This window comes from Nothobranchius furzeri, chromosome 12, assembly GCF_043380555.1.
Source record: "Nothobranchius furzeri strain GRZ-AD chromosome 12, NfurGRZ-RIMD1, whole genome shotgun sequence".
Lineage (NCBI taxonomy): Eukaryota > Metazoa > Chordata > Actinopteri > Cyprinodontiformes > Nothobranchiidae > Nothobranchius > Nothobranchius furzeri.
In genome coordinates, this window is record NC_091752.1 from 15,828,115 (window position 1) to 15,853,320 (window position 25,206).

The 25,206-nt window shown below is 43.2% G+C and overlaps 1 protein-coding gene across 2 annotated transcripts in view; it reads left to right on the forward strand.

The window, feature by feature from the left end:
• mcu (mitochondrial calcium uniporter) overlaps positions 1 to 24,088 on the forward strand; it is a 76,188-nt gene extending 52,100 nt beyond the window's left edge. For both annotated transcript variants that reach the window (XM_015944498.3, XM_054750184.2), the window contains exons 3-9: positions 12,260 to 12,323; positions 18,073 to 18,243; positions 18,412 to 18,516; positions 18,624 to 18,784; positions 19,239 to 19,442; positions 23,513 to 23,629; positions 23,781 to 24,088. In XM_015944498.3, the coding sequence (XP_015799984.3) occupies positions 12,260 to 12,323; positions 18,073 to 18,243; positions 18,412 to 18,516; positions 18,624 to 18,784; positions 19,239 to 19,442; positions 23,513 to 23,629; positions 23,781 to 23,861 (903 nt within the window). In that variant the 3' untranslated portion in view covers positions 23,862 to 24,088. The remainder of the gene's footprint in view (positions 1 to 12,259; positions 12,324 to 18,072; positions 18,244 to 18,411; positions 18,517 to 18,623; positions 18,785 to 19,238; positions 19,443 to 23,512; positions 23,630 to 23,780) is intronic.
• Positions 24,089 to 25,206: the final 1,118 nt, after the last annotated feature.

The window sequence follows — 25,206 nt, forward strand, 5'->3', positions numbered from 1 at the left end:
CTGAGCCATGGTTGCACCACCCATGGGGGCAGCAGTAGCTCAACAGGTTGAACGGGTTGTGCAGTAATCGGAAGGTTGCAGGTTCGATCCCGGCTCCAGACAGAGAATTCTGCTGTGGTGTCCTTGGGCAAGACACTTAACCCACCTTGCCTGCTGGTGGTGGTCGGAGGGACCGGTGGCGCCTGTGCTCGGCAGCCTCGCCTCTGTCAGTGCGCCCCAGGGCAGCTGTGGCTACATCGTAGCTCATCACCATCAGTGTGTGAATGTGTGTGTGAATGGATGAATGATACACTGTAGTGTAAAGCGCTTTGGAGTCCTTACTCTGAGAGGCACTATACAAGTGCGGATCATCTATTATTTATCATTTACCACACTTTTGGCTTCACCCTGGTATTACTTGGGGTACAACTAAACACTCTGAGATCACGCCATGCTGGTATGTGACGTGTTATAAAGTTGTAGCCTAGCAACAGCCATGCGACAGTGTGTGCAGCAAGCACAGTGTCCTGAAACACTCTACCCTGGACTTCCAGAATCCATATTTACATGTGGACTTTACCTTTAGTCTTGTACATGGTGACTCATCATCACCAGTGTGCGAGCGTGTGTGTTGGTGAATGACCGCTGTGGTTGTAAAGCACCATGGAGGGGTTCTAGCTTTCTAAAAGGCCAGTTTAGTCTCATTTGGGTCAGTGTGACCTGCTTGTTGCATTCCGGTGCGTTGGCGACTCACGCAGTCACTGTAACGAGTCACTTTTGGGGAACTGATTTAATAAATATCATAATTTATATGGAGATTTTGTGATTTCTACGTGCAATCCAATATTACTTTATTCAAGATATTTTTGGTTAAATTTGAGAATATTTTCTAGAGCCTTGAAATGAGACGGTTCACCTGTGTCACCTTTGGTTCTAATTTGTTAATTCATACAAGACATGACCAAAGAACATTCACATTCTGGCTGATTTGGCATTTTTCATACGTTGTGAAAAGGGATGTCTGATATTCTCGGCCTGCCATCATTATTGGCCCATAATGGCGTTAAAATGCAGTATTGGAAATCATCTGTATCGATTTTTAGTTTTTTACCTACACAGCTTTTACATACCATGCACAAACTCTTCAGCAAATTCCCCCCTCACTCAAAATATTCAAATATGAGAGATCTGAGATATAGCTTTTTAAAACATTTTTCTTTATTGGACTCAACATGAGAAGAAGTAGAAGTCTGCCATGTGTGGTCAACGCTTGTTTGATTCAGCTGCTGATGGAGACAAAACAATAAGAAATTTTTTCCATAGTTTCACCTAGAAAGATGCAGTTGTCGTATTTTGCACAGATATTATGATTGTTAGGAGATATGTGATGTTGGTTACCTAACATTTCTGAAGAGAGGACCCGGCATAAGTTGGTATTGGTTTATATATATGTTGAAAATGAAGAGTTGGACTATATCGATATATTGGATGTCAGTAATCCAGGATTGAATGAATTATTTATTTTTACTGGTTAAAACATAAGACTACATTGTTTAACACATTTAGGGTCACCTAATCTGTCCTAAAATACGTAATTATTTATTAACTTCAAATGATCTTTTTCCAATTTGGCTACAGATCCTAATATATACCTATGCCAGGAAATTATAATTGCTTTTGGCTGAAACATTTGCACTTTAGTTCTAGGAAAATGCCATGTTCTTCTCCCAGGAATCTGCGGCTCACTGCAGTCTTTAAGCTCCGCGTTTAGGCTTTAGTGCCGCCCCTTTGTTTCTTTGCACAACTCCTCTGGCAACGGTTGAATTTCACCGTCAAAGCAGCTCTGCTAGCAGCCTTTTCCCCCCCAAATATGTGACTGTGCCAGAGGAGGAGAAAGAGATGGAGGGGGCTAATGAATCTTGCACATATCTCCACTTACATAATCCAGACTGAAATGAGAACAAGCACATGATTATGTTGCTGGAAGTTGACACAACAAATGGAAACAGTTGCACATGCAGCAGGGGAGGTCTTGTTAATACGCAGAGGGTGCCCGCACCCCTCCTGCAGTGTCTACAGTGTAACGGCACGTCGTGCTGTATAAGAGGGATTGATCCTCACTGCAGATTGGTACCATGCCTCTGGTACATGTTTCTGCATAATAAAGAGCAGGGAAAGACCGCCTATGCTGCCAGTAAGATCTAATATGCCTTCATGGTATGTGTTGGGTGATTTGAGCCTAAATTTGTGCATTTTTCACCGCAAAAAATTAGGTTTTTAATTCATGAAGTGTGTTTTTTAATTAAAGCACAATGTGTACTGACACACACACACACACACACCAGTGAAAGGATGACACACAGGAAGTTCAAGCGCAATGCAGATGAGAGTTGATAGAAGAGCGAGAACCAGAACATCAGGATTCAGTGTGAGCTGGATGGGGGTGAGGGGAGGGAGGGAGGGTGAATTCAAGGGACAACCCCCCTTTGAAGACGAGGGATTCCTTTACTGCAGTGATCAGCACTCTCCTCTCCTCTCCTCTCCTCCTCTCCTCTCCTCTCCTCTCCTCTCCTCTCCTCTCCTCTCCTCCTCTCCTCTCCTCTCCTCTCCTCTCCTCTCCCTCTTGTGGCTTTCTAGTTCCATCTCACTCACTCTCTTATCTGTCATCCTGCTTCACTTCCCTGTATTCCTCTCTTTTACTAACTGCCGTGCCAATTATGCACACACACACACACACACACACACACACACACACACACACACACACACACACACACACACACACACACACACACACACACACACGCTGGAGTCACATTTGGAGAGGAGGGATTGTCTGCTGCAGGGTACAGTATACGCAGCACGTGGTATGAAACGCAGGCGCACTCGTGACTCTCCGTGCCGTACTCCAGCTTTCATTTATCTCCATCGTTCCCCTGCTGCTCCTCCACTTATCTTCACATCTTCTCTCCTCCCACTCCCTCTCCCATCCTTCCACGCCCCTTTCTCATTTCCAGCACCCATCTGTCCATCTTCTTCCCGAATGCCCATTTCTTTGTTTCTCTGCGTCTCTCAGCGCTTTGACATTGATCCCAAGGTTGCTGTGCGATCGACTTGCTGCATCTCTGTTAAATATTTCAGGCAGCGTTTTGGTGGCCGTGTGCCGAGGGAGAGGGAGGAGCGGGCCGCTTTGCTCAGTTGCTCTCCAACTACCGCTGACAACCAGGCTGGTGAACAGACGGGCGGACACACACATGTGCACGCACACCACCTGCACTCACACTGATCTGCGTTCACACGTCACTCCACAGACGGACACGCTCACGTGCCTGCGTCTTATTTGCATATGTTTCTGATGCTGCTTAGAGTCAGCATTGCTTGGGCTGGTAATGTTGATGAGGTTGCTAGTGTTGCAATGAAATCTTTATTATTTTTGTCTTCGAGCTTCAAACAGCAAAAGTTAACAAATGGGAGAAGCAGTCGTGGACTGCTCTCTGCAGCCTGTGCAGCCATTCCAGACCAGCCAAAAGCTCTTTGTCTGCAAGTCATCCCATCAGCAGCCTGATCACTGTTTGGGCTCAACTCTGCGCCGCTGGGACGGCAATTGGCATTCTCGTTCAGAATCCAAACACACACAGCTGAGGTCTTGCACCAGCGATGCTGTGGTGGCATTTACGTTAGCAAATCCTCTTAGACATTATTAACTCTCTTTGTTATTTGGTGCAAATAGAACTGCAGCTTCCAGCAAGTTTTTATTTTTTTACTTTCCTGTTGCTAAAGGGCAAACCGTGTGTGACCGTGTGTTCTGCTTTTATCTGTGTGTGTTTGTCTAAAGTTAAATATGTCACGAACCACTTGATTGACTGGAGTCAACCACATTCCCTCTGCTAAATGACATTAGCAAACATGAAAGTGTGTTAAAATCAGTCACTTTTACGGATAAAAGTGGGAGCTGAGTGTTGTTTTCATTTCCAGGAAACAGCAGAGGTCGTCTCGGCTAGTTTAAGCTAACCATTAGCATTAGCAACACCAACACACAGCAGAAGCTCCTCCAGGCTTGTGTTATTTGTGGAGATAAAACATCAACTTTGCAAGTCACATTGCTGTAATCCAGTCTGGGGCGAGATGTCTAAAGCTCAGCTGTGACTCAGAATTTTGCTTAGTGATTTAGAATTTTGTGTTTGAAGTTCATGTTTCCGCAGCCTTTTCACCATGACTGAGAGATGGGTCACCAGCTAATAGGTACGGGGGCCTACAGTGGCCAAAATACCCCAGAAACTACCACAAATCTTTCTCGGTGAGATGCCAAACACGTTTGCCTTAACAACTTTATAAACTTTGCGCTGCATGACCCACATACGCATAATCCGCTGTGTAGTTGGTATATTTACATAATTAAATTTGCATGTAACGACATGTTTTTTCCCCAGGCAAGAAAAGTAACTATATTATCAGGATTGATACGATATGGTTCATTCCTAGTTGCCACTGGATTTATACATGTGTATCTTGGAAACGTATTTACATTCCCTTCGTTGTAAAGGCCTCAAATATGATCTGAAACTGCTGATCACATTCAGAAGTTTAAAGGTGGGAGATTTAATTGAACTTGTTTGTTCCTAAGTGTCACACAACAGTTTGTTTACATCAGTTTGGAAAGGGACCATAGTCTATCACAACACTCTAAAGCGAGGGGATGCAATGAAAACAAGGTGTTGAAGGACAAAGAAGTTCAGGTAACGGCTGAGTTATATCAAAACAAAACCAAACAAACAAGCACCCTGAAGGAGCAGCATATCTCTACAGCAGATATCAGAGAATGAACAAATGGAACAAAGATGATTAAAGATATCAGAGCTTTTGTCTATAAGATGGAAAACTGATTTGGAGTTTTCTAAAACTATCCTAAAACCATAAAATTCCAAATTTAATCGTCAGCAGGGGGAAATTGAGCAGAAAAAAAAAGACTGGTGTTAAATGCAAAGTTTTTGGAGATTCAGCAATCTGAAAGAAAATAAACACACTAAAACAAAAAAGCTCTTGACCGCCTTCAGTTGGTCCAGAACTCTGCAGCGAGGCTCCTAACTGGAGCAAACAGAAGAGCACACATCACTCCTATTCTGACGTCTCTGCACTGGTTACCCGTTAACTTTAGAGTCCATTTTAGAATCCTGACTATAACTTTCAATCCTCTACATGGTCAAGCTCCTCCCTATATTAATGAACTGTTAAAGCCTTATGCCCCAACCCGAGCCCTCAGGTCCACACACCAGAACCTTCTAGAAGTTCCAAAGACCAGATACAAAAGTCGAGGTGATCACTCCTTCCAGACTGTTGCACCCCGACTGGAATGATCTTCCTTTATCCTTACGCAGCACTGGCAGTCTGGACACTTAAAAACAGCTAAAGACCCTTTTATTTAAAGCTGCTTTCATCAAAATCTTTTTATTTTCCTAATTTTAGTCAAAATTTTATTCTTTCATCTGTTTATGAAAATTTATAATTTTATGACTTTATTTTTTTCTGATGTTAATCTATTTCTTTTTTGACATCATTCTGATTTTATGACTTTGTTTTATTTTGTTTTGCTCTGTGAGAAGCACTTTGTGATTCTATGTCTGTGATAAGTGCTATATCTGATATAAGTGCTTATTCATGCTTTAATTTTTAGTCGGCTGGACTATTGCAATGGTCTCCTAACTGGTCTTCCCAAAAAAGCTGTGAAGCAACTGCAGCTTGTTCAGAATGCTGCTAGAGTCTTAACAAGAACTAAGAGAATGGAGCACATCACTCCTGTTCTTAGATCCCTACACTGGTTACCAGTGAACTACAGAATAGATTTCAAAGTGCTCCTATCACTCAGTGGCATGGGGCCAAAATACATGTCCCATCTCATTCCTGTGTATACACCCAATAGGGCTCTGAGATCCCTCGGTAACAATCAGCTGGTAGAACCTCGGGTCAGAACAAAACATGGTGGGGATGCATTTAGTTACTATGCTGCTCACATATGGAATCAGCTTCCCCATGACCTCAGATCTGCCCCAACCTTAGTGTTGTTTAAAACAAAACTAAAACCCTCATGTACTCAATAGCCTTTAAATGAATTGTTTCTTATCATGCGTCATCTCCACTGTAATCTGCGCTGTAACTTTGTCTTCTCCTTTAGCTCTAAACTGTAAATATATCTATGTGTTCCATCTTTCAGTTCTTTTTAAAACACAGAAAAGGTTTTTTAACCTGCAACGTTTTGTTCGTGGCTGCAAACATCATCAGGCTGACGCCGATGGTGGCGTCACTTCCTTCATTTACCTGCGGACAGCAGAGGGCGACAACGCCCTCTGCTGCCTGCTCTCCCCTCTCCGATGATGCAGTCCCATACGCGATCCAACGAGTAGACTCCATCGTCCCTGTTCATGGTCCCACATCCACGTCTCCTTATCTCGATTGCTTCTTTTATCCATCTTTTGTATTTCTGTTGTTCGGTGTTTATGATCCTTGTGTTGTCCCACTCCATTATATGGTTTTCTCTTGTGCAGTGATCTGTTATGGCTGACTTCTTTATTGTACTTTCTGTTTCTTCTTTTGCTGCTCTTGTGTGTTTTCTACTTGCCTCTTTCTCGCACTCCTTTCTGTGTTCTATTGTTCGTGTGTTGAGTTGGCGTCCGGTTTCTCCTATGTATGTTTTATTGCAGGGTTTGCATGGGATTTCGTAAATGACTCCACATTTAAGTCCAGCTGGTATTTTGTCTTTTGAGTGTACTAGTCTGTTTCTAACTGTTGTGTATGGTGTTGTTGGTGTGTTTATGTTGTGTTTTTTCATTGTTGCTCTTGTTTTTTCTGTTACGCCTTTGATGTATGGTATGGTAGGGTTATCACTGGTTGTGGTTCTTGTCTTTCTGGGTTTCTGGTTCTTTGCTTTGGTTGTTCTTTTCTTTCTGTTGTTGTTTGTTGTTTTCCTTTGTTTGTTGCCCATGTCGGGTATCCGCAGGTCTTTAAAGCATGTTGTATGTGTTTGTCCTCTTGTTTACGGTCTCTTTCTTCTGTTACCGTGTTTGCTCGGTGATATAATGTTCTGATTACTGACATTTTGTGTATGGTGGGGTGTTCTGATGTCCATAATAGATATTGGTCTGTGTGTGTTGGTTTCCTGTATGTGTTTATGTTTAGGGTCCCGTCGGTCTGCCTGCTTATTTTCATGTCCATAAATGCTATACTGCCTTCTGTTTCTGACTCATAAGTGAACTTTATGTTGCCTGTGTCGTCCATGTTATTCAAGTGTTGTGTTAGTGTTTCTGTTTGTCCTTTTGGTATGATTTCCAGTATGTCGTCTACGTAGCGTTTCCATAGTTTTATTTTGCAGTTTGGGGGGGCGGTGGCTATGCCTTTTTGCTCTAGGTCTTCCATGAAAAACTCACACAGGGTGGCTGATCACGGGTTACCCATGGCGATGCCTTCCAGTTGTTTGTATATTGTGTTATCATATGTCAAGTAAGTGGAGTTAGCTATCAGTCCTATCAGTTGTCCTATGTCATCTGCTGTGAGGTTTGTCCTTTTGTGTAAAGTTTTGTCTTGTCTGATTCTGTTAACTACTATGTCTATGGTTTTTTGGGTTGGTGTTTTTGTGAACAGGGATGTGACGTCATGTGAGATGAGTATGTCGTTGTCTTCTATTGTAATCTCCTTTAGTTCTTTTGCCAGTTCTATACTAATTTTGCAGTGTTGGTCTGTATTTCCTAATAACGGGCTGATGATTCTGCTGATATCTTTTGCCATGTTGTATGTTGGTGTACCTATGCTGTCTACTATTGGTCTAAGTGGTGTTTTGTTTATGTATTTTTGGTGTTCCATAGATTCTTGGTATTATGTTTGCTGTAGGAATCCCGTGTTTGTACATTTTTTCTGTTATTTTGCCTTTTTCTTGTAGTGGCTTCAGTAATTTTTTCATATTTTTCTTAATGCTTTCTGTTGGGTGTTTTTTAAGTATTTTGTATGTATTTTTGTCTTCTAACATCTGTTTCATCTGTTTATATTTTTCTTTGTCCATTACCACTGTGGTTCTTCCTTTGTCTGCCGGTAGAATAATTATCTGTTCATTTTTGGATAAAGCTGTCATGGCTGATTGTTCTTCTTTTGTAATATTGCTGTGTTGAATTTGGCTGTTTTTTAATATCCCAACTACGTTATTTGTAAGTTCTTCTTTCTTTCCCTCATCTGTGATCTGTTGACATGCTAGTTCTGTTGCTACAATGAATTCATCATATGGTATTTTCTTTGGTGTTACTGCAAAGTTTAAGCATTTTTTAAATATGCTTTCTTCTGCTCCTGTTAGTTCGTATTGTGAAAGGTTACATACCCATGAGCTTTGTGTGGTGTTATCTTGTATTTCTTCCCTCTTTTTCTTGTTGATGAGTTTGTTTAACTTCTTTGTGTGTCTTTCTTTTACTTTTATGAACTCTTTTTCCTGTTTTTCCATCATGTGTCCTTTAATTAGTCCCTCCATTTGTTCATCAAGTTTGTAATTCCTTTTTAAGTCCAGGTGTCTTCTTTCCAGTTCGTTTTCCACTTGCTTCTGTTTGTTTGTGACGTTTCTTATCCTTTCTTTGAGTAGTGCTCTCTGTGCTCTTTCCATTATGTTCTGTGCTGTCTTGGTCCGGATCGATGTTTTCAGCTGTAGGCTTGTAGGTGTGATGTTTTCGTCCCGGCATCTTAAATTGAAGACGTGCGCATTCTTGATATAATCGTTCCAAATGGCGGAAGTCCTTTGTTCCTTGTTGTCCGTATTTTTATTTAAACATCTTTGGTGTGTTCTTGCTGTGTTTTGTTTCAAATTCCATCTTTCAGTTCTTTTTAAAACACAGAAAAGGTTTAATTACCTGCAACGTTTCGTTTGCGACTGTAAACATCATCAGGCTGATGCCGATGGTGGCGTCACTTCCTTCGTTTATCCGCGGGCAGCAGAGGACGTTGTCTCCCTCTGCTGCCCGCTCTCCCCTCTCTGATGATGCAGTCCCATGTGAACAACAGTTAGAAACAGACTAGTACAGCCAAAAGACAAGATACCAGCTGGACTTAAATGTGGAGTCATTTACGAAATCCCATGTAAACTCTGCAATAAAACATAAATAGGAGAAACCGGACGCCAACTCAACACATGAACAATAGAACATAGAAAGGAGTGCGAGAAAGAGGCAAGTAGAAAACACACAAGAGCAGCAAAAGAAGAAGCAGAAAGTACAATAATGAAGTCAGCCGTAACAGATCCCTGCACAAGAGGAAACCATGTAATGGAGTGGGACAACACAAGGATCATAAACACCAAACAACAGAAATACAAAAGATAGATAAAAGAAGCAATCGAGATGAGGATACATGGACAGGGACGATGGAGTTTACTCGTTGGATCGCACATGGGACTGCATCGTCGGAGAGGGGAGAGCGGGCAGCAGAGGGAGACAACGTCCTCTGCTGTCCGCGGATAAACAAAGGAAGTGACGCCACCATCGACGTCAGCCTGATGATGTTTGCAGCCGCAAACGAAACGTTGCAGGTAATTAAACCTTTTCTGTGTTTTAAAAAGAACTAAAAGATGGAATTTGAAACAAAACACAGCAAGAACACACCAAAGATATATCTATGTGTATTTTAGTTTGTGCTTTTATGTGTTTTCATATCATGTCCTGATAATTGTAAAGCACATTGATTTGCCTCTGTGTTTGAAATGTGCTCTTTAAATAAAGCTGCCATAAAGCTGCCTTGCCTTGCCCAAATAAATAAAATTAACTTACTTACTAAATAACACCTGAATGGTTTAAGGGAAAGTAATTAAGTGCTTTAACTGTCCACCCAAGGCTCAGACTTCCGTACACCATCAGAAACCACCTTGAACATAAATTCCAGTAACAAGATGTGACAAACTTTTAGGGACGAATCCAAAAACACTTGGAGCTTGGGAGCTGTTATCGCTGCAGAAAGGAGCAATGCACATAAAACATCTGAAGAGGTTAAACGCTTTGCTTTTCTCTTGTTTTCTTACTTATCTTGTTCATTTTACAATAAAACCTGCATGCCTCTTTAAAGTGAAATCCATTTTACCTTCATCAGATGATGCAAACCCTCAAAATTCAGTTTCACGGCTCTGCTGTATTTCTGCAAACACGTCACATACCAGAGGGGAAAACACCTCAGCTGTGCTTGGCGGGTTTCGGGATTGATGCTGGGATTACAGGCTGTCCCACTGCAGGGGTTCTCTCCAAATACCGTTTTACTGCGAGAACACACACACACACACACTGCTATCCTCTGAAATATTATTTCCCTTTGCGGTGATAAAGATAAAGCTTTGAATGCCCGTCGCTGTGTTTCTCCTCCTAAAGGCAACGTAAATCTGATATCACTACACAATGACTCTGTTTTTGTAATGTTCTACACACACTGGGTGAGAAATGGAGAGACGGAGGCCTGTTGGAAGCTTGGTACCATGCAGCTGAATCGTGTTATAAGATTTGTTTTGAAGATGTCCTAAACATGAAGTTGCTTTTGTGTGGTAATGGTGTTTGTTTGCTTGTGGGCATAACTAACGCTGTGATCAGGACTGCTTGGTCTCACTTGGCCTTTTCGCTTCGTGAGCCATCTTCTCTCCCGGTTTTCTCTTTTAATAAAATTAGCAGTTCTGGCAGTCATTTAGTGCCCGAGGCTCACCCAAACGTGTAATTTGAAACATGTGCAGCTCATGTTCTCCCATTATGCTTAATCTGGTGTCTGCTTAATAAGATGAGGGTTTTTTGTCTCTGCATTCTGTTGTAAACAGGTTTGTTGTTTGTTGTTTTTATGATTTGATGTGATCATCTGTGTAATATTCTGAAATTTGGATCTGATCCGTTGCTCCTTCTTTTCGGTGGGGCTGCGGCCTGCAAACAATGTTGCTGCAAAGCAGAAACCATTTTGCAAAATGATAATTACTCTGAGCTAATAACAGCTAGAACATATGTTGTCATGAGCGTGACTTTTCAAAAGAACAGATCAGATGAGAGCAGACCAGAGTTTCCCTTACAACTTATTTTTTCATTGATCCTATCGTCTAATCTCACAGCTGAAACAAGCATCCTTAACAATCTGTGCGCAGGAAGCGTACCGATGCTGTAGTAAAACAAAAGGTATAATAATTTCTTATTAATACAACCTTGTTGCAGCACTGAAGCAGAAAAATGAGATTTTGCAGTAAATATGTTAAATATTTACATATGAATTGTTTTAGAGCCCTTTTATTGGCAGAATCTGATATTATTTTAGTTCTTACAGAAAAATGGGTCCCAACGTGGTTTGTGTGGCGTTGCCATAGTGGGACGTCATAGGCACAGATCCCCTGTCCTCTTTTTTGGAAATGGAAATATGATCACCCTATATTAAACAAACTGTCCACCCGGGCTTTTGCGCTGCACAGAGACGCTTCGCTGCCTACGACTTTGAACATCAGTTGAGAGTCAGTCTCATGCAGACTGACCAATGAAGAGAGGGCCTCAAGTTAAGACCCTCTCCTCATTGGTCAGTCCACACGAGGTGGGTCAAAGGTTACTCTGGGCAGATTACGTGATGTCAGGCATTCAAGTATTGAGTATATTTACTGCATATTACAGTAAAATATTCTGTATGTGACCACATTATGGTGATCCTTGGGTCGTGATGATGGAGCCCTTGAATATTGTTGCCCAGGGTACAACAAAGTGTTAATCTGGCCCTGACAAGAAGGGACACAGCAGACTGCACTTCTTGAGGACGCTTAGGCCCTTCAGTGTCTGTAGCAAGATGCTGCAGATCTTCTACAAGTCTGTTGTTGAGAGTGTAATCTCTTCAGCCGTCGTCTGTTGGGGTAGCAGCATCAGAAGCAGGGACCTGAAAAGGCTCAACAGCCTAATAACGAAGGCTGGTTCTGTTCTGGGGACGAATGTGGAACCACTGGAGGAGATAATGCAAAGAAGGATTCTCCAGAGAATCAATAAAATGATGGACAACCCTGAGCATTCTCTTCACAAGACTGTCCGACAACGGAAGAGTGTCTTCAGTCAGAGGCTTCTTCAGTTTTGCTGCAACACTGACCGCTGCTGGAGATCCTTCCTGCCAACAGCCATTGTAATATACAATAACTCTTTGACGACTTGATAATTATTATTATTCTGAGCTACTACAGCAATCAATTTCCCTCTGGGATTAATGAAGTATTTTTGAATTGAATTGAATAGAATATTCAGTTTGCTTCTTTCTCTCTCGTGTCTGTGTGCAGGTTTGGAGCGGTGCTCCCTCGTGGCACGGCCAGAGACTGTTGTGTTCCTCTGCTGCTCCAGAAGGTGAGTCCTGTTCTTCCTCTAACCTTCTAACCTGGCAAACCATCCTATTCGTGTACATTTATAATCTGGCCACGATCCAAAGACGCAGCTCAGTCGTAGGGGCGGAATCAATGGTTGTCCTTTGAACTGTTTTTGCATGTAATCGAGCAGCGCTAGGACCAGGGCTTAGAGTCGGATCTTGCCTGAACAAGATCGGGAACTATCTTATTTTGAAAGGACCGTTCCGGCAACTGTCTGCTAGGTTCCGGCAACTCATGCGACCAACTTGTGAGATACGCAGGATTCGAATTACAGGTGAGCTAAAGGGAGCTCCTGGAAGACCTCAGCTTCCACACCCAGGGGGAGCCCAAAAACGATCCTGGTTCTACTATATTACATTATCTATGTGGACTCTCCGAGGATTATTTTGACCTGAGAGGCACAGAGCTCTGATGGTTGATGCGCTCCAGACAGCTGCGTCCTGAGCACGGCCACAGTAACATTCTCAAAGTGTCGCCACCTCAAAAACAACGTTAACACGCGATCGTTTATGTCGGCTCATATTATTTTATGCTTTCTGTCTTTTGTTTGTGCCTGATATCACCTGTTTCGTCCTCTGGTGACTTCACCTCACTGGTGCGGTCGGCGCGCACTCCACTAGTTTTGCGGTCGGTAGATCTTTTTGAACTGCAGTTCAAAGGTAACTCATGGATGAAAAATATAAAGCTAGGTAGCAGTTTTTCTTTAGGATTGAGAGGAGATGCAGGAAGATAATAAACAGAGAGGACAGAAAAATTGTCAAATTAATACAAGTTCCTTTTTGTACCTGGTGGTTGCAACAAACAGACACCAAGTGAGGAACAGAAAATGAAATTATTCTTTCAATCTTTAGATCAGCAGGAACTCTGAGAGGCTGCAGGCGCATCAGTGAGTTTGTGACCGCTGCGCAGGGGGAGGGGGGAGAGGGCCGAAGCAGGGGAACAGTAAAGATGCAGAAACTACTGTTGTTAAAAGAAATGTGTGTTAACGTAGAAAATGTGGACGCAATTTTAATTACTTGTCAAACCGTGTCCCCCCCCCCCCCCCCCCCGTGCGTGTTCTGGCATCTGCTCTGCCTTTAGCGAACTTTGGTTTGACATCAGTATTTGCGTTCCGGGAACATTTGATTTACAAATTAATTAAATGTGATTGGCTGGCCAAAACTTAGCCAAGCCAATGGTTGACATGCTGAGGCTACAAAAAACCGTGGCTAGACCAACCTGCAGAGCTTTTGCTACTGCTATGGTTTGTTTAGATTGCTAGGGATTTCCCACTGAACAGAATCTCCCTGTTCGGACCAACTTTTGTTCTCCATCTGAGAAAAACCTGAGAAATGACGAATTTTTGTTTATTTAGCATCTTTTTCTTAGGGATGGAGGAAGAGAAAGACCAGTGAGCTGAGAGGTCCAAGCAGTAACATTTGATTTTGAAGTGAATTTTAATACCTGCAGGGCTTGTAAGAGAGACGAGCTCCTCTGTGTGCCAGTGATGGCAGGATAATAGAGGTACAAAGAGAATGGGTACAAGAGAAGAACAACCCTTCTACCTGTGGCAAGGTTTCAAAGTGTCACTGCAATAAAGATGAAGAGATGTGGAATGGAATATCTTTACAGCTGCTCCTTTGAACAGACTTTCAAAAGAAAGAAGCCCAAGAACTGAGGCTGCCAACTGGTGATCCTCCACCTCTGTGCGAATCCAGACACAGATCTGCTGATTCACCGCAGTGGCTCGAAGCAGCAGCCAGAGGCTTTTATATGCTGCAGCAACACGGCAGCTTGGACCATCTCCTCCTCGGGCGCACAGCCCTCTGCGTTGATTCATGGCTCTGTCGTTGGAGCCCATTCAGCATGATAATGGCATAAGCTGCGCAGGCTCTTGATAACCATGGTTTGGTTACGGACTAACAGAGCTGTATTACTCACCCTTTTAGTATGCAAGAAGATGCCTCTGGGGAGCCGTTGGAGATGAAAATAACTAGTGTTGTTAAAAACGGCGTGCAGAATTTGGCACTAAACAGCACACAAAATCTGAATTATGAACTCGAAAATTGTCTTGAGGTGCATTCCCTTACTCCTGCATGCGCTAATTAATTCCTTCCTGTTTGTCATTTTAGCGACAATATTTTGGGAAATGAATAACTTCAGGTGGTTCCCAAATTTCATTTAGATAGTCGTTACTCCATGGAAGCATCATCTAGAGGCTTATTAGGTCTTTTAGTTAACATGGGAAACATCAGCATTTGTCAAACAATCAGCTTTAGTTTAAGTATTGCCAGCAAATTATCTGTATTAATTCTGCGGAATTGGGGCTTTTATTTTGACGAGGCAGCGCTCAGTTGTGTATTTGAGTCTGTTGTGGAAGCACGGGATTTATTTATATTATAATTAAGTTTTTTCTTTATTCATTAAAGGTCAAGTTTATGAATACATGACCTTCACTTTTATGATGCTTTTTTTGAGCTAGAGGACGCCAAAGCACTTCATGCTACAGTGAATCATTCATCCATTCACACAATGGCAACATGTATCGTTATGGAAATTTCTGAGTCTAATTGAAATCGTTCTTCCCATGACAATAAATTCGATAATAAAAATTATGAAAAGATGTGTGTGGGCTGTAGACATTCATGTCCCTTTAGGACCTGTGCCACCTTGAGCCACATGTGGCTCAATGTAATACATGTGACGGCCCCATCTAGTGGACAGCTTTTGTTTTTGTGCATACATGTGGTTATCGTCCATTTATCATTATCAAAGGTGAACTCCTCGATATACCGTGATATTGATTTTAGGTCGTATCGCCCTGCCCTAGTTCACACACACACACACACACATTTACACAAGGATGAGAGGAGGTAGTGTAGCCTCAGCTGCCATGGGGTTCACTGACAGATGTGAGGCTTCCATACACTGGCACCACCGGTCCCTCAGACCACCATCAGCAGGCAAGATGGGCTCATTATTTATTTATTTATTTATTTATTTATTTATTTAACCAGGAAGGTTCCATTGAGATTAAAAACCTCATTTTCAGCAGAGTCCTGGCCAAGAGGCAGCAAAGGAAACAGTCACAACATTTCTCATAGTTGTTTACAAAATGACAGAAGGCAGTTACAGCACATCCATCTCAAGTGCTCTCAGTCTGGTTTTAAATGTATTCAAGTAGATAAGTTAATTTGCAGTTTTCTTGCAACCTGTTCCATGAAGAAGGAGCAGAGCGAACGAAAGCCCTTACATGTCTTGCCCTAGGACATAACAGCTGCGATAGACTGCATGGAGTTTGAACCTGCAACCTTCCAGTTTACAGGGCGGGTTTTTAACTCCTCTACGACCATTGCCTTGGTAGAATGTAAAACGGATCAGCTGTGAACATGCAGATGCCGTGTTGGCAGACCACTGCCACTGAAGTGAATCCCTGTCTTCATTCCGTAAAAGTGGTTGTGTAACCCCCAAGCCCAAGACTTCTCCCCTTCCAGCCGGCTCAGGGGTCACCGGAACAAAGAAAACACGAATGCTTTGCCGGCTTTGCCTCATGCCCTGAATCACACATATGTTGAACTTCAATATAAATGAAAGTAAAAGAAATGATGTGTGTTTCGACCATTTCTAAACCTGAGACATATTAGCTTGTAAAACTTCGTAGATAAAATGACTACAAATCAGACATCACATGTATGACATCACCGCAGGAGTTCTTCTTCTCCAGCGTAGAGCTACTTACCACTTGGTCAGATTTATAACGGTGCTCTCCACATTTAATGCTCCTTTTGTCACGCTGGAAGAAGGATTTGAAGCTTGCTAAACTAGTCTTCTCCTCTTCTCCGTGTCTAGTTCTATGACGTCAGTTTGGCGAGACAAACGTTTGTAGTCCGACACGTATTTTCAGTTGCCTAGTCGTACGAGTGTCGACACTGAGACCGGGTGATTTGGGTTCATATCCACTGTCGGGTCATACCAAAGACTTAAGCCCATGGCACAGGAGTTAAGTGCTCGCCCCGTAATCGGAAGGTTGCAGGTTCGAGCCCCGCTCAGTCTGTCGCTGTCGTTGTGTCCTTGGGCAAGACACTTAACCCCCCTTGCCTGCTGGTGGTGGTCGGAGGGACCGGTGGCGCCAGTGCTCGGCAGCCTCGCCTCTGTCAGTGCGCCCCAGGGCAGCTGTGGCTACATCGTAGCTCATCACCACCAGTGTGTGAATGTGTGTGTGAATGGGTGAATGACTGATTGTGTTGTAAAGCGCCTTGGGGGGTTCCAGGACTCTAGAAAGTGCTATATTAAATACAGGCCATTTACCATTTAAGCCAGTTTTGGCCTGTTTGTAACTCCCCCTAGCACCCCCGTTTGTGGAACCGACAGCAAAACATATCTTCTCGCTGTGCGTCCATCTTTTTAACACCTTACCTCACAGCTGAAATGTCCCCACATCCTTCCTCAGTGTTTACAGGAGCCACTGTTATGGTGGACGGGCTCCCTTTCACCGGCTGCAAAGTCTAACACTTTGGATGCTTCCCGGAAGTGAAGGGACAATTTGATTACGCTTTGGGCTATGCTTCCAAAACAGATCAACTCTGTAGTTTAGATGGGACCTGGAAGGAAGTCGAACACAAAAAGAGTATAAAACATCTGGAAACTTTTCAAAAGAAGTCACATAAACATTTTGGATACAAGCAGTCATCTTTCTCCTTGCTTATTGTGGGAACTTCTGAAAACACGCATGTTGTTTTAATTCTCCTGTGGGTTTTTTTTACCTCGTGGGACCAGCTCGGTGGAATGCTTTAGATCCTGGATTGTGTCTGAAATGCCCCCGTTTGGAAGGGAACCCGTGGGTAAAGCACTCTTAATACGTTACGCTCCGCTTTCGGATTCAGGAGAGGTTACATCTTCCAGATGAAAATACATGATAAAGTTGTGATAAAGATTTGTAGACTTGCATAAACATGTGCTCTTTATTATAAAGTGAGTAGATGGCCTGAATTTTTCAGTTTGTTCTTAGAACCTAGACTTTTCCTGACATACCTGCCCTGTTTTTATGGGGGGAAAAAACACTGCTGCAAATTATTCCATTTCGTTTGTTTTTATCTTTAGAAGCAAAATACCCATTATACCCCTCGTGATAATAAATATATGAAGCTGAATGTATGCCACAAACTGCTCTGGTCTTTGATAATCACATTGTTTTTGTTTTGGCAGTTATTTGTATAAATATAGGCACTTTTAATTAGTGATGCACCGATATGAAATTTTTGGGCCGATACCGATATCCGAAGATCACTGATATGGCCGATAACCGATATTTGCCGATACTGATATACTGACATTAAATCAGCAGATTTTGTATAGAATGAAAATGATTAAGCTGATTTTGCATTATTATGTACACACAACACACATTTATGGTTCTGAGATGATTTCATTCACTGGTCACATGACTAAACAATCACACGTCACCCCCTCACCCTCTGAAACGGGCAAACAAATGGAGACGAGATGGAAAAAATATTGGTTGTTAATATTGGCCCGGTTTTATTTATCGAACCGATACTGATGTGTTAAAAAGTGACTAACATCTGCCGATACCGATATTGATGCCGATATAATGTCCACACCTTTAATACACCATTTAGAATTGTGCAGACTGCACAGACACACTTTTTGGATGACAAAGTTTTGATAGACTTGCAAAATCGTGTTTGCAATTGTAAGTGATTTGAGTTTCTGTTGCTTCTCCCTCTCAGAGGTGACGGTCGTGTATCACAACGGGCTGCCTGTGATCTCAGTGAGTTTGCCATCCAGGCGAGAGCGCTGCCAGTTCACCCTCAAGCCTCTCAGTGACTGCGTAGGAGTTTTCCTGACACAGCTCCAGGCAGAGGACAGAGGCATTGACCGGGTAGCCGTCTACTCCATGGGTACACTCACCAACGCACCAACGCACGCTTTATTTATCCTACACAAACTGTGCATACCCAGCTCTTACCAACTGAAACACAATAAAACTGTATCAAGAGCAAGAATTGAAAGTGGAAACTCTTCATCGCAGTTCAGCTGCCTCCTTCCTTGTTTGTCTCTCTCTGCAGATGGTGCGAGGATCGCCTCCTCCACAGGCATAGACATCCTGCTGCTGGATGACTTTAAACTCGTCATCAACGATACCACGCACCATGTGCGGCCACCGAGGAGAGGTGATTCCCAGCAAACACAAGTCCAATTTTGTGTCATTTAATCCAAATGATTTAGTTACAGCTGCTGTTGCCGGATTGAATTGAGGCAGTTTTATTTGTTTTCACAGAGATATTGCCCCACGAAGAGGCCGACAGGCTAAATGATGTAAAATTTCTAGTTCAGCAGCTGTACACCACACTGCGCATCGAGGAGCACCAACTCAGCAAAGAACGAGAGCTGATTGGACGACTGGAGGATCTCAACTCTCAGCTCCGCCCTTTAGAGAAGGTCCAATAAATCGTTTCGCAACATATTAAAATCCCGCCAGTTACTGTGAGCTTTCAATACACCAAATAAAGGACAGGTTAGAGATCCAGGTTTTGGCTGCTTTCATTTACAATCATCTTTATAATTTCTGCAAAAATGAATCGAAACCTCCATGTGTTTGTGCTGAAACTCCATAATGAGATTTTTGATTTTCAGCAATCCTACTCAGAGCCTCTAAAATTTTAAATGTATCTTCTCCAAATAATTTTCTATTTACAACCTGATCCGTTGTTGCCTTATCCCAAAAACAATACATTCCAAAGAATTCCCAATCATTAACTCAAACTCTAAAAGCAGGAAAACAGTAACCATAATCACAAAAGTTGTTCTTTATTAGCATTATTTCAACATGTAGTTTCAGCTGTGATGCTGCACCAATGGGACGTAATTCTGACCGTGTTTCTGATGCCTGTAGGTGAGAGAGGAGCTGAGTAGGAAGGCGGAGCGGCGCACCACCTGGGTGCTTTGGGGAGGCATGGCATACATGGCAACCCAGTTTGGGATCCTGGCCAGGCTGACCTGGTGGGAGTACTCCTGGGATATCATGGAGCCGGTCACTTACTTCATCACATACGGCACCGCCATGGCCATGTATGCCTACTTTGTTCTCACGCGTCAGGTAAGACCCCGGAAAAAGCAGCGTCTTAATTTTAAAAATCTGTGAAAAAGTATTTGTGTCTTTACGGATTGTGTTTGTTTTTGCTTTTTGTCACAGTTAAAGGTAAAGGTAGACTTTGCAGTTTTGGCTTTTAGCACCCCCTAGTGTCTAGTTAGTAAAAGTGAAACTCATCTCCTCGCTGTGCGTTCATCTTTTTAAGACATTAATCTAACAGCTGAAACGTCTCCTCAGCCTTCGTTAGTGTCTACAGGAGTGATTCATCACTAAATCAAACAAATCAGCTGTGTTGCAATCTAAAACATGCAGGAAACGTGTTCAAAGCAGACTGCAGAGCCAGGCAAGTCCAAAAGGGACCAGTCCGCCACTCTGAAATTGCAAGTGTGGTCTTCTGGCCACAGAGGACAGTCGGGGTCTGAGTGACATTTCATTAACCCTGTAAAGGGTCATTTTAGCACATACTGGCTCAAGAAAATGGTTTAAAAATAGAAAAAAAGTTGCATAGTGTGCCTTTAAAGTTTCAGATCAGAAAAACAAATGTCAGTGGTCAAAGATAACCCAAGTAAATATAAAATGCAGTTTTCAATCATCATGTAATGTATTAAGAGAAAGTAAACTTTTATGAAAAAAAAAACTTGTGATTGTTCACATTATTGGAAGTCTGTGTGGAGACCCCCAGCCACACTAGGCCTGATTACTACCAGACCTTTAGGATTAATAAATATCTTCAAAAGAACCTTTTTGAAAACAGGAAGTAGATTAAACGATCTCAAAAAGCAACATATTGTGCTCCATTCTAAAGAGATTAAAGAACAAAATAATCCAGAACAGCATCTAAAGTGCTGGGGTTTTTTTTTTAGGTCAAAGGTCGCGAGGCATCGTGGGACAGTTCTTAGCTCAAAATCTCTGCTGACCTAAAAGAACACAAAGACTTGGAGCACTTGCTTTAAACGTATGAACCCATGAATTCTAACATCTACCAGAAAATCCCGAAGGAGAATGTCTGACCTTTAACCTATACAGGTCATCATTACACACTGGAAAAGCCTCCAGTGTGTAACGATATTGATAAAAGCCAAACTCTGATTAAAATATCCCACGTATGTGGAATTTAGGCCTTGTAATACTCTCTCTCTCTCTCTCTCTCTCTCTCTGTCTGTCTGTCTGTCTGTCTGTCTGTCTGTCTGTCTGTCTGTCTGTCTGTCTGTCTGTCTGTCTGTCTGTCTGTCTGTCTATCTGTCTATCTATCTATCCTATAATACTAGGGATGAACAATATGTCTGCCTCAATATTGGTATCGGCAGATGTTAGTCATTTATATATATATATATACCGTAAATCCTCTAATACAGGCCCGGGCCTGTATTTGACTCAAGCTCATCAAGCTCCAGGCCTTTATTGGAAGGAGGGCCAGTATTAGAGGCAGGCCTCTATTTCTATTTGAGCAAAATGAACTAATGGTTCGCTGGAGTTTTTGACAATTAAAATTGCGCCCACATTTTCAAAGTTAAACACGTTTCTTTTAACAACGGTAGTTTCTGCTTTAGCCCTCTCCCCCCTCCCCCTGCGCAGCAGCCGCAAACTCACGGATGCGCCTGCAGCCTCTCGGAGTTCCTGCTGCTCTAAACATTAAAATAATTATTTCATTTTCTGTTCCTCACTTCTGATGACCTTCAATGGTGTCTGTTTGTTGCAACACCAGGTACAAAAACTAACTTGTTTTTATTTGACTATTTTTCTGTCCTGTCTGTTTATTATCTTCCTGCATCTCCTCTCAATCCTAAAGAGAAACTGCTACCTGGGTTCATATATATTCACCTCATGAGTTACCTTTGAACTGCAGTTCTAATAGATCTACCGACCGCAAAAACAGCGGAGCGCTTGCTGTTTGGCGGCCGTATCAGTGATCAGTGCATCGGAGGACAAGGTGATGCCCGCAGCGCCCCGCTCCACAGCAGCGATACACATCAGGCGCAAATAAAAGACAGAAAACATTAAAGGAAATGAACTGACATGAACGATCGCGTGTCAGTACCTACGGTCCGGCACAGCGCGTTGCTGATCACAGAGAATGTGATCATACGATAATTCAATAGGGAGCGTGGTTTCACAGACGCGGAAGTGATAGCGTCGGTGAAACGCCGGCTGCTCTAGGAAACCCCCGAGCGTTCGAGCGTCAACGAAGTGACACGGAAATGCCGGGCTTTCCAGAAGTAAGTAAGATAACTTACTATGAGCTGATAGTTCGTTGGATTGATCGGTAGGTTGGAAACTCTGATCGTGAATCTGAAGAAACGATGACTGAGTGGTGAGCTGGAAAGGCGACTTCCGTTTATAGCCGCGGTTTGTGACGTAGGTGCGACGTGAAGGGAATCCCCGCGAGGGGCATGCTGGGAGTCCCTACTTCGCGGATTTTCACCTATCGCGGCCAGGTCTGGAACGCATCTACCGCGATAAACGAGGGATTACTGTAGTTCATACACCCCCTACTGCTGCTCTCCAGAGTGTTCTGCAGCATAATCAGCACGTTCTCTTTGAACTTGATAGTGTAATGACCTGGCTGGGGTTGTAAGCCAGGTGCATTCTGGGTAATGTGTTATATGTGTTTCCTATCGTTCTGCTAGTTCCTATGTGCTGATTTGCGTGTTGTGTGAGTGTTATGTAAGCCACAGGGAAGATGATGTGTGTTCTGTGGAGCGGGTTGAATTAGCATGGTTAACTGACACCATGACTCTGTGTGGTAGGAGCGTGATAGAGGATCGTGTCTGTAGCGTTACAAAGTGTTGAAGAAAAAGCCTCATAAAGGTCTGCGTGAACACCTACTGCCTTCTGCTGGTTGATTTGGGGACTACCGCTGGGACGCTCGTACTTGCTTGTTACCACATTCCATCCGGCCACAATAAGAGACCGGCCATTATTTACCTCCGCTGACTCTGACACCGGCCAAAATTGGAAACCCGGCTTTTAATTGAATACCGGCCTGTATTAGAGGATTTACGGTGTATATATATATATATATATATATATATATATATATATATATATATGCAAATATTTTGGCATGAAAAATTCTTAAATTAAGGGGTTCTAGAATGACTTTATTTCAAAACTGGAAACTGAGAAAAGCCAGTTGAGGTGGCTTGGGCATCTGGTCAGGATACCTCCTGGACACCTCCCAGGTTAGGTTTTCGGGGCACGTCCAACAGGAGGAGACCAAAAAGAAGACCCAGGACACGCTGTAGCGACGATGTTTATCATCTGGCCTGGGAACGCCCATGAAACTTTGTTGGAGCTCAAAATGGCCCAGGATCCCTGATGAATGGACAAGCACAACCCCATCTAAAACCCTACAATAGAAAGACTGGTTAACCCTGCCAACTCAGCCAGGACATGAACATTAAATGAGTTGTGTGCTGATTGGCCAGTTTAGCCCAATGGCTCCATGATGTCGGCTAGTACTAGAAACTTGTTTTAGGTTTTTATTCATTTGAAGTCTGGATATTCCCAGTACATCCTGGAATGTTGCATAAGGTGGTTTTCCAGGAGCACTCGGAGCAACTCAGACTGATGCACTCGGCCTGACCACTGTTTCTAAGGGCACGGTTTGGTATTTGCTTTCTGCCCTATTTTCAGTCCCTGCTCCATTGAGGTAGCTGGCAAGGCTAAGTTGGGCCGGCAACGTGATTCTGGCTGCTGATTGGCTATGGGGCGGATCACTGGTTGCTCCGGAGGTTCTTGCTTTCTGTTTCACTGCCTGCAGCCGTTTTCTGACTCAAGAGTCTGAAAAAAAGACTTGAAACTGAACAAAATGTCTAGCAACACCAACTGTTTTCAGCTGAGTTGGGTTTCTGTGGAGCAAAAAAGGTACCTTACACTGTTTACTGATCACCTCCTGTTATTTAGTCATGAGTAAAGACCTATGGGGGTTTGCTACACTTAAACATGTGAATTTACCTTTCTTCAGCCCGATTCAACTTCTGCTTGTGTTTTGGGTCAAGGACGAAACATCGGAACATCTGATGAACTGGTTTCTGTTACAAACCGCTCTGTCTTTGCCTCTGTGTGACCTGCAGGAGTATGTTTATCCTGACGCCAGAGACCGGCAGTATCTGCTCTTCTTCCACAAGGGGGTGAAAAGGACACGCTTCGATGTTGACAAATACAACAAGCTGAAGGACGATATTGCCGAGGTACATCACTGTGCCTCGCTGGGTGTTTGTCCTTTCTCACCAATCAGTGTTCGGGGTTGTGACAGCTGCTCGGTTGCCCTCCACTCCCCAAACATTTGTCCCAAATGTTCTTCTCCTCCCTTCATCCTCCCATGTCTCTCTTTGTCCTCAGGTGGAGTTGGACCTGAAGCGCCTACGAGACCCGCTTCAGCTTCAGCTCCCACTTCAGCAGCTCACAGATGCTAAAAATTGATGGCAAGTGTGTCTCCTCCCTCTCTGAGCTCCAACAACCCCCCTTACTCTCTTCTGCCGTCCAAGAACCCCCTTCCCCCCTCCCCATGAAAACACCTTTCCTCCTTAATCCCATCCCTTTCTCAACTGTGGAAGTTTATTTGTTCTCAGTTGGCTTTCTTTTTTGCTTTTTGCTTTACTGACTTGGAATTCAGACGGATAACTGCAAAAAAAAAGGAAAAATCAAAAAAGGAGGGTGAGAACAATTAGAACTGAAACTTCTCACAGCTGAAAGATGACGAAGGTGACATAAAGAAGAAGATGATGAGGACGACGACGATGATGATGATGATGATGATGATGATGATTACAAAATCAAACTGGGCACTGTGGATATGCCTCAAAACTCTGGAGGGACGACCTGCAGGATAAATGTGAATTATCACATGTTGGCACTTCATGACAGGGAAGACACAGAGGAGGCAGCTTTTGTTCAGTGTGTGTGTGTGTGTGTGTGTGTGTGTGTGTGTGTGTGTGTGTGTGTGTGTGTGTGTGCGTGCGTGTGTAACACCACAGGTCAACACATTAAACTAGCTCTGTCCTCAAGCAGTAAAACACACACACACACACACACACACACACACACACACACACACACACGAACACACACACACACACACACACACACACACACACACACACACACACACACACACACCCTCAGGCTTCAGGGACACGTTTACAAGGAACTGACTGCAGCCTCACCACCAGAAAGGCGTTCGTCTCCCTGCAGCTGACTCCTGCTGCCCCGCCCTCCCTCTGAGCCACGCCTCCTCCTGGTGACGGACAGCTGTCCCTTCCTGTGGTGACCTTCGTCGGGAGCATATCTTCCCCTGCCCGGATGCAGGAACGACGGCGCCTCACTTCCTCTTCCTGTTGATGTTCCGCAGCGGCCCGGCCTACGAGAGTACTACCGACAAAAACATCACTGTGTGTTCTTTTATTCCAAAAAAACAAAAACAATATTTTGGCACTTTTTATTTTGAAAGCCATAGTATATTTGTTATGAAAACATAGGACTATATATGTATACAATCAAATAAGCAGATGACCAGAGGCTAGTTTAGATTTATTTATTCTGTCTCGGTGGGGGGAGGAGCTCTCCTACCAAAATAAAGTCATATTGAGATCATTCCCATCCACTTCTACCATTATAACAAAGCAAAATTCATGCTCCCGTGCAACGATGAGGCCAAATCTGGGTGAAATCGGCTTTAATCTGAAGGTTTCTGAGCGATTTGTAACCCAACAGATGCAAAGGTTGATCGATAAATGGACATTAGGTTATTAGATTGGAGCTTTAAAGT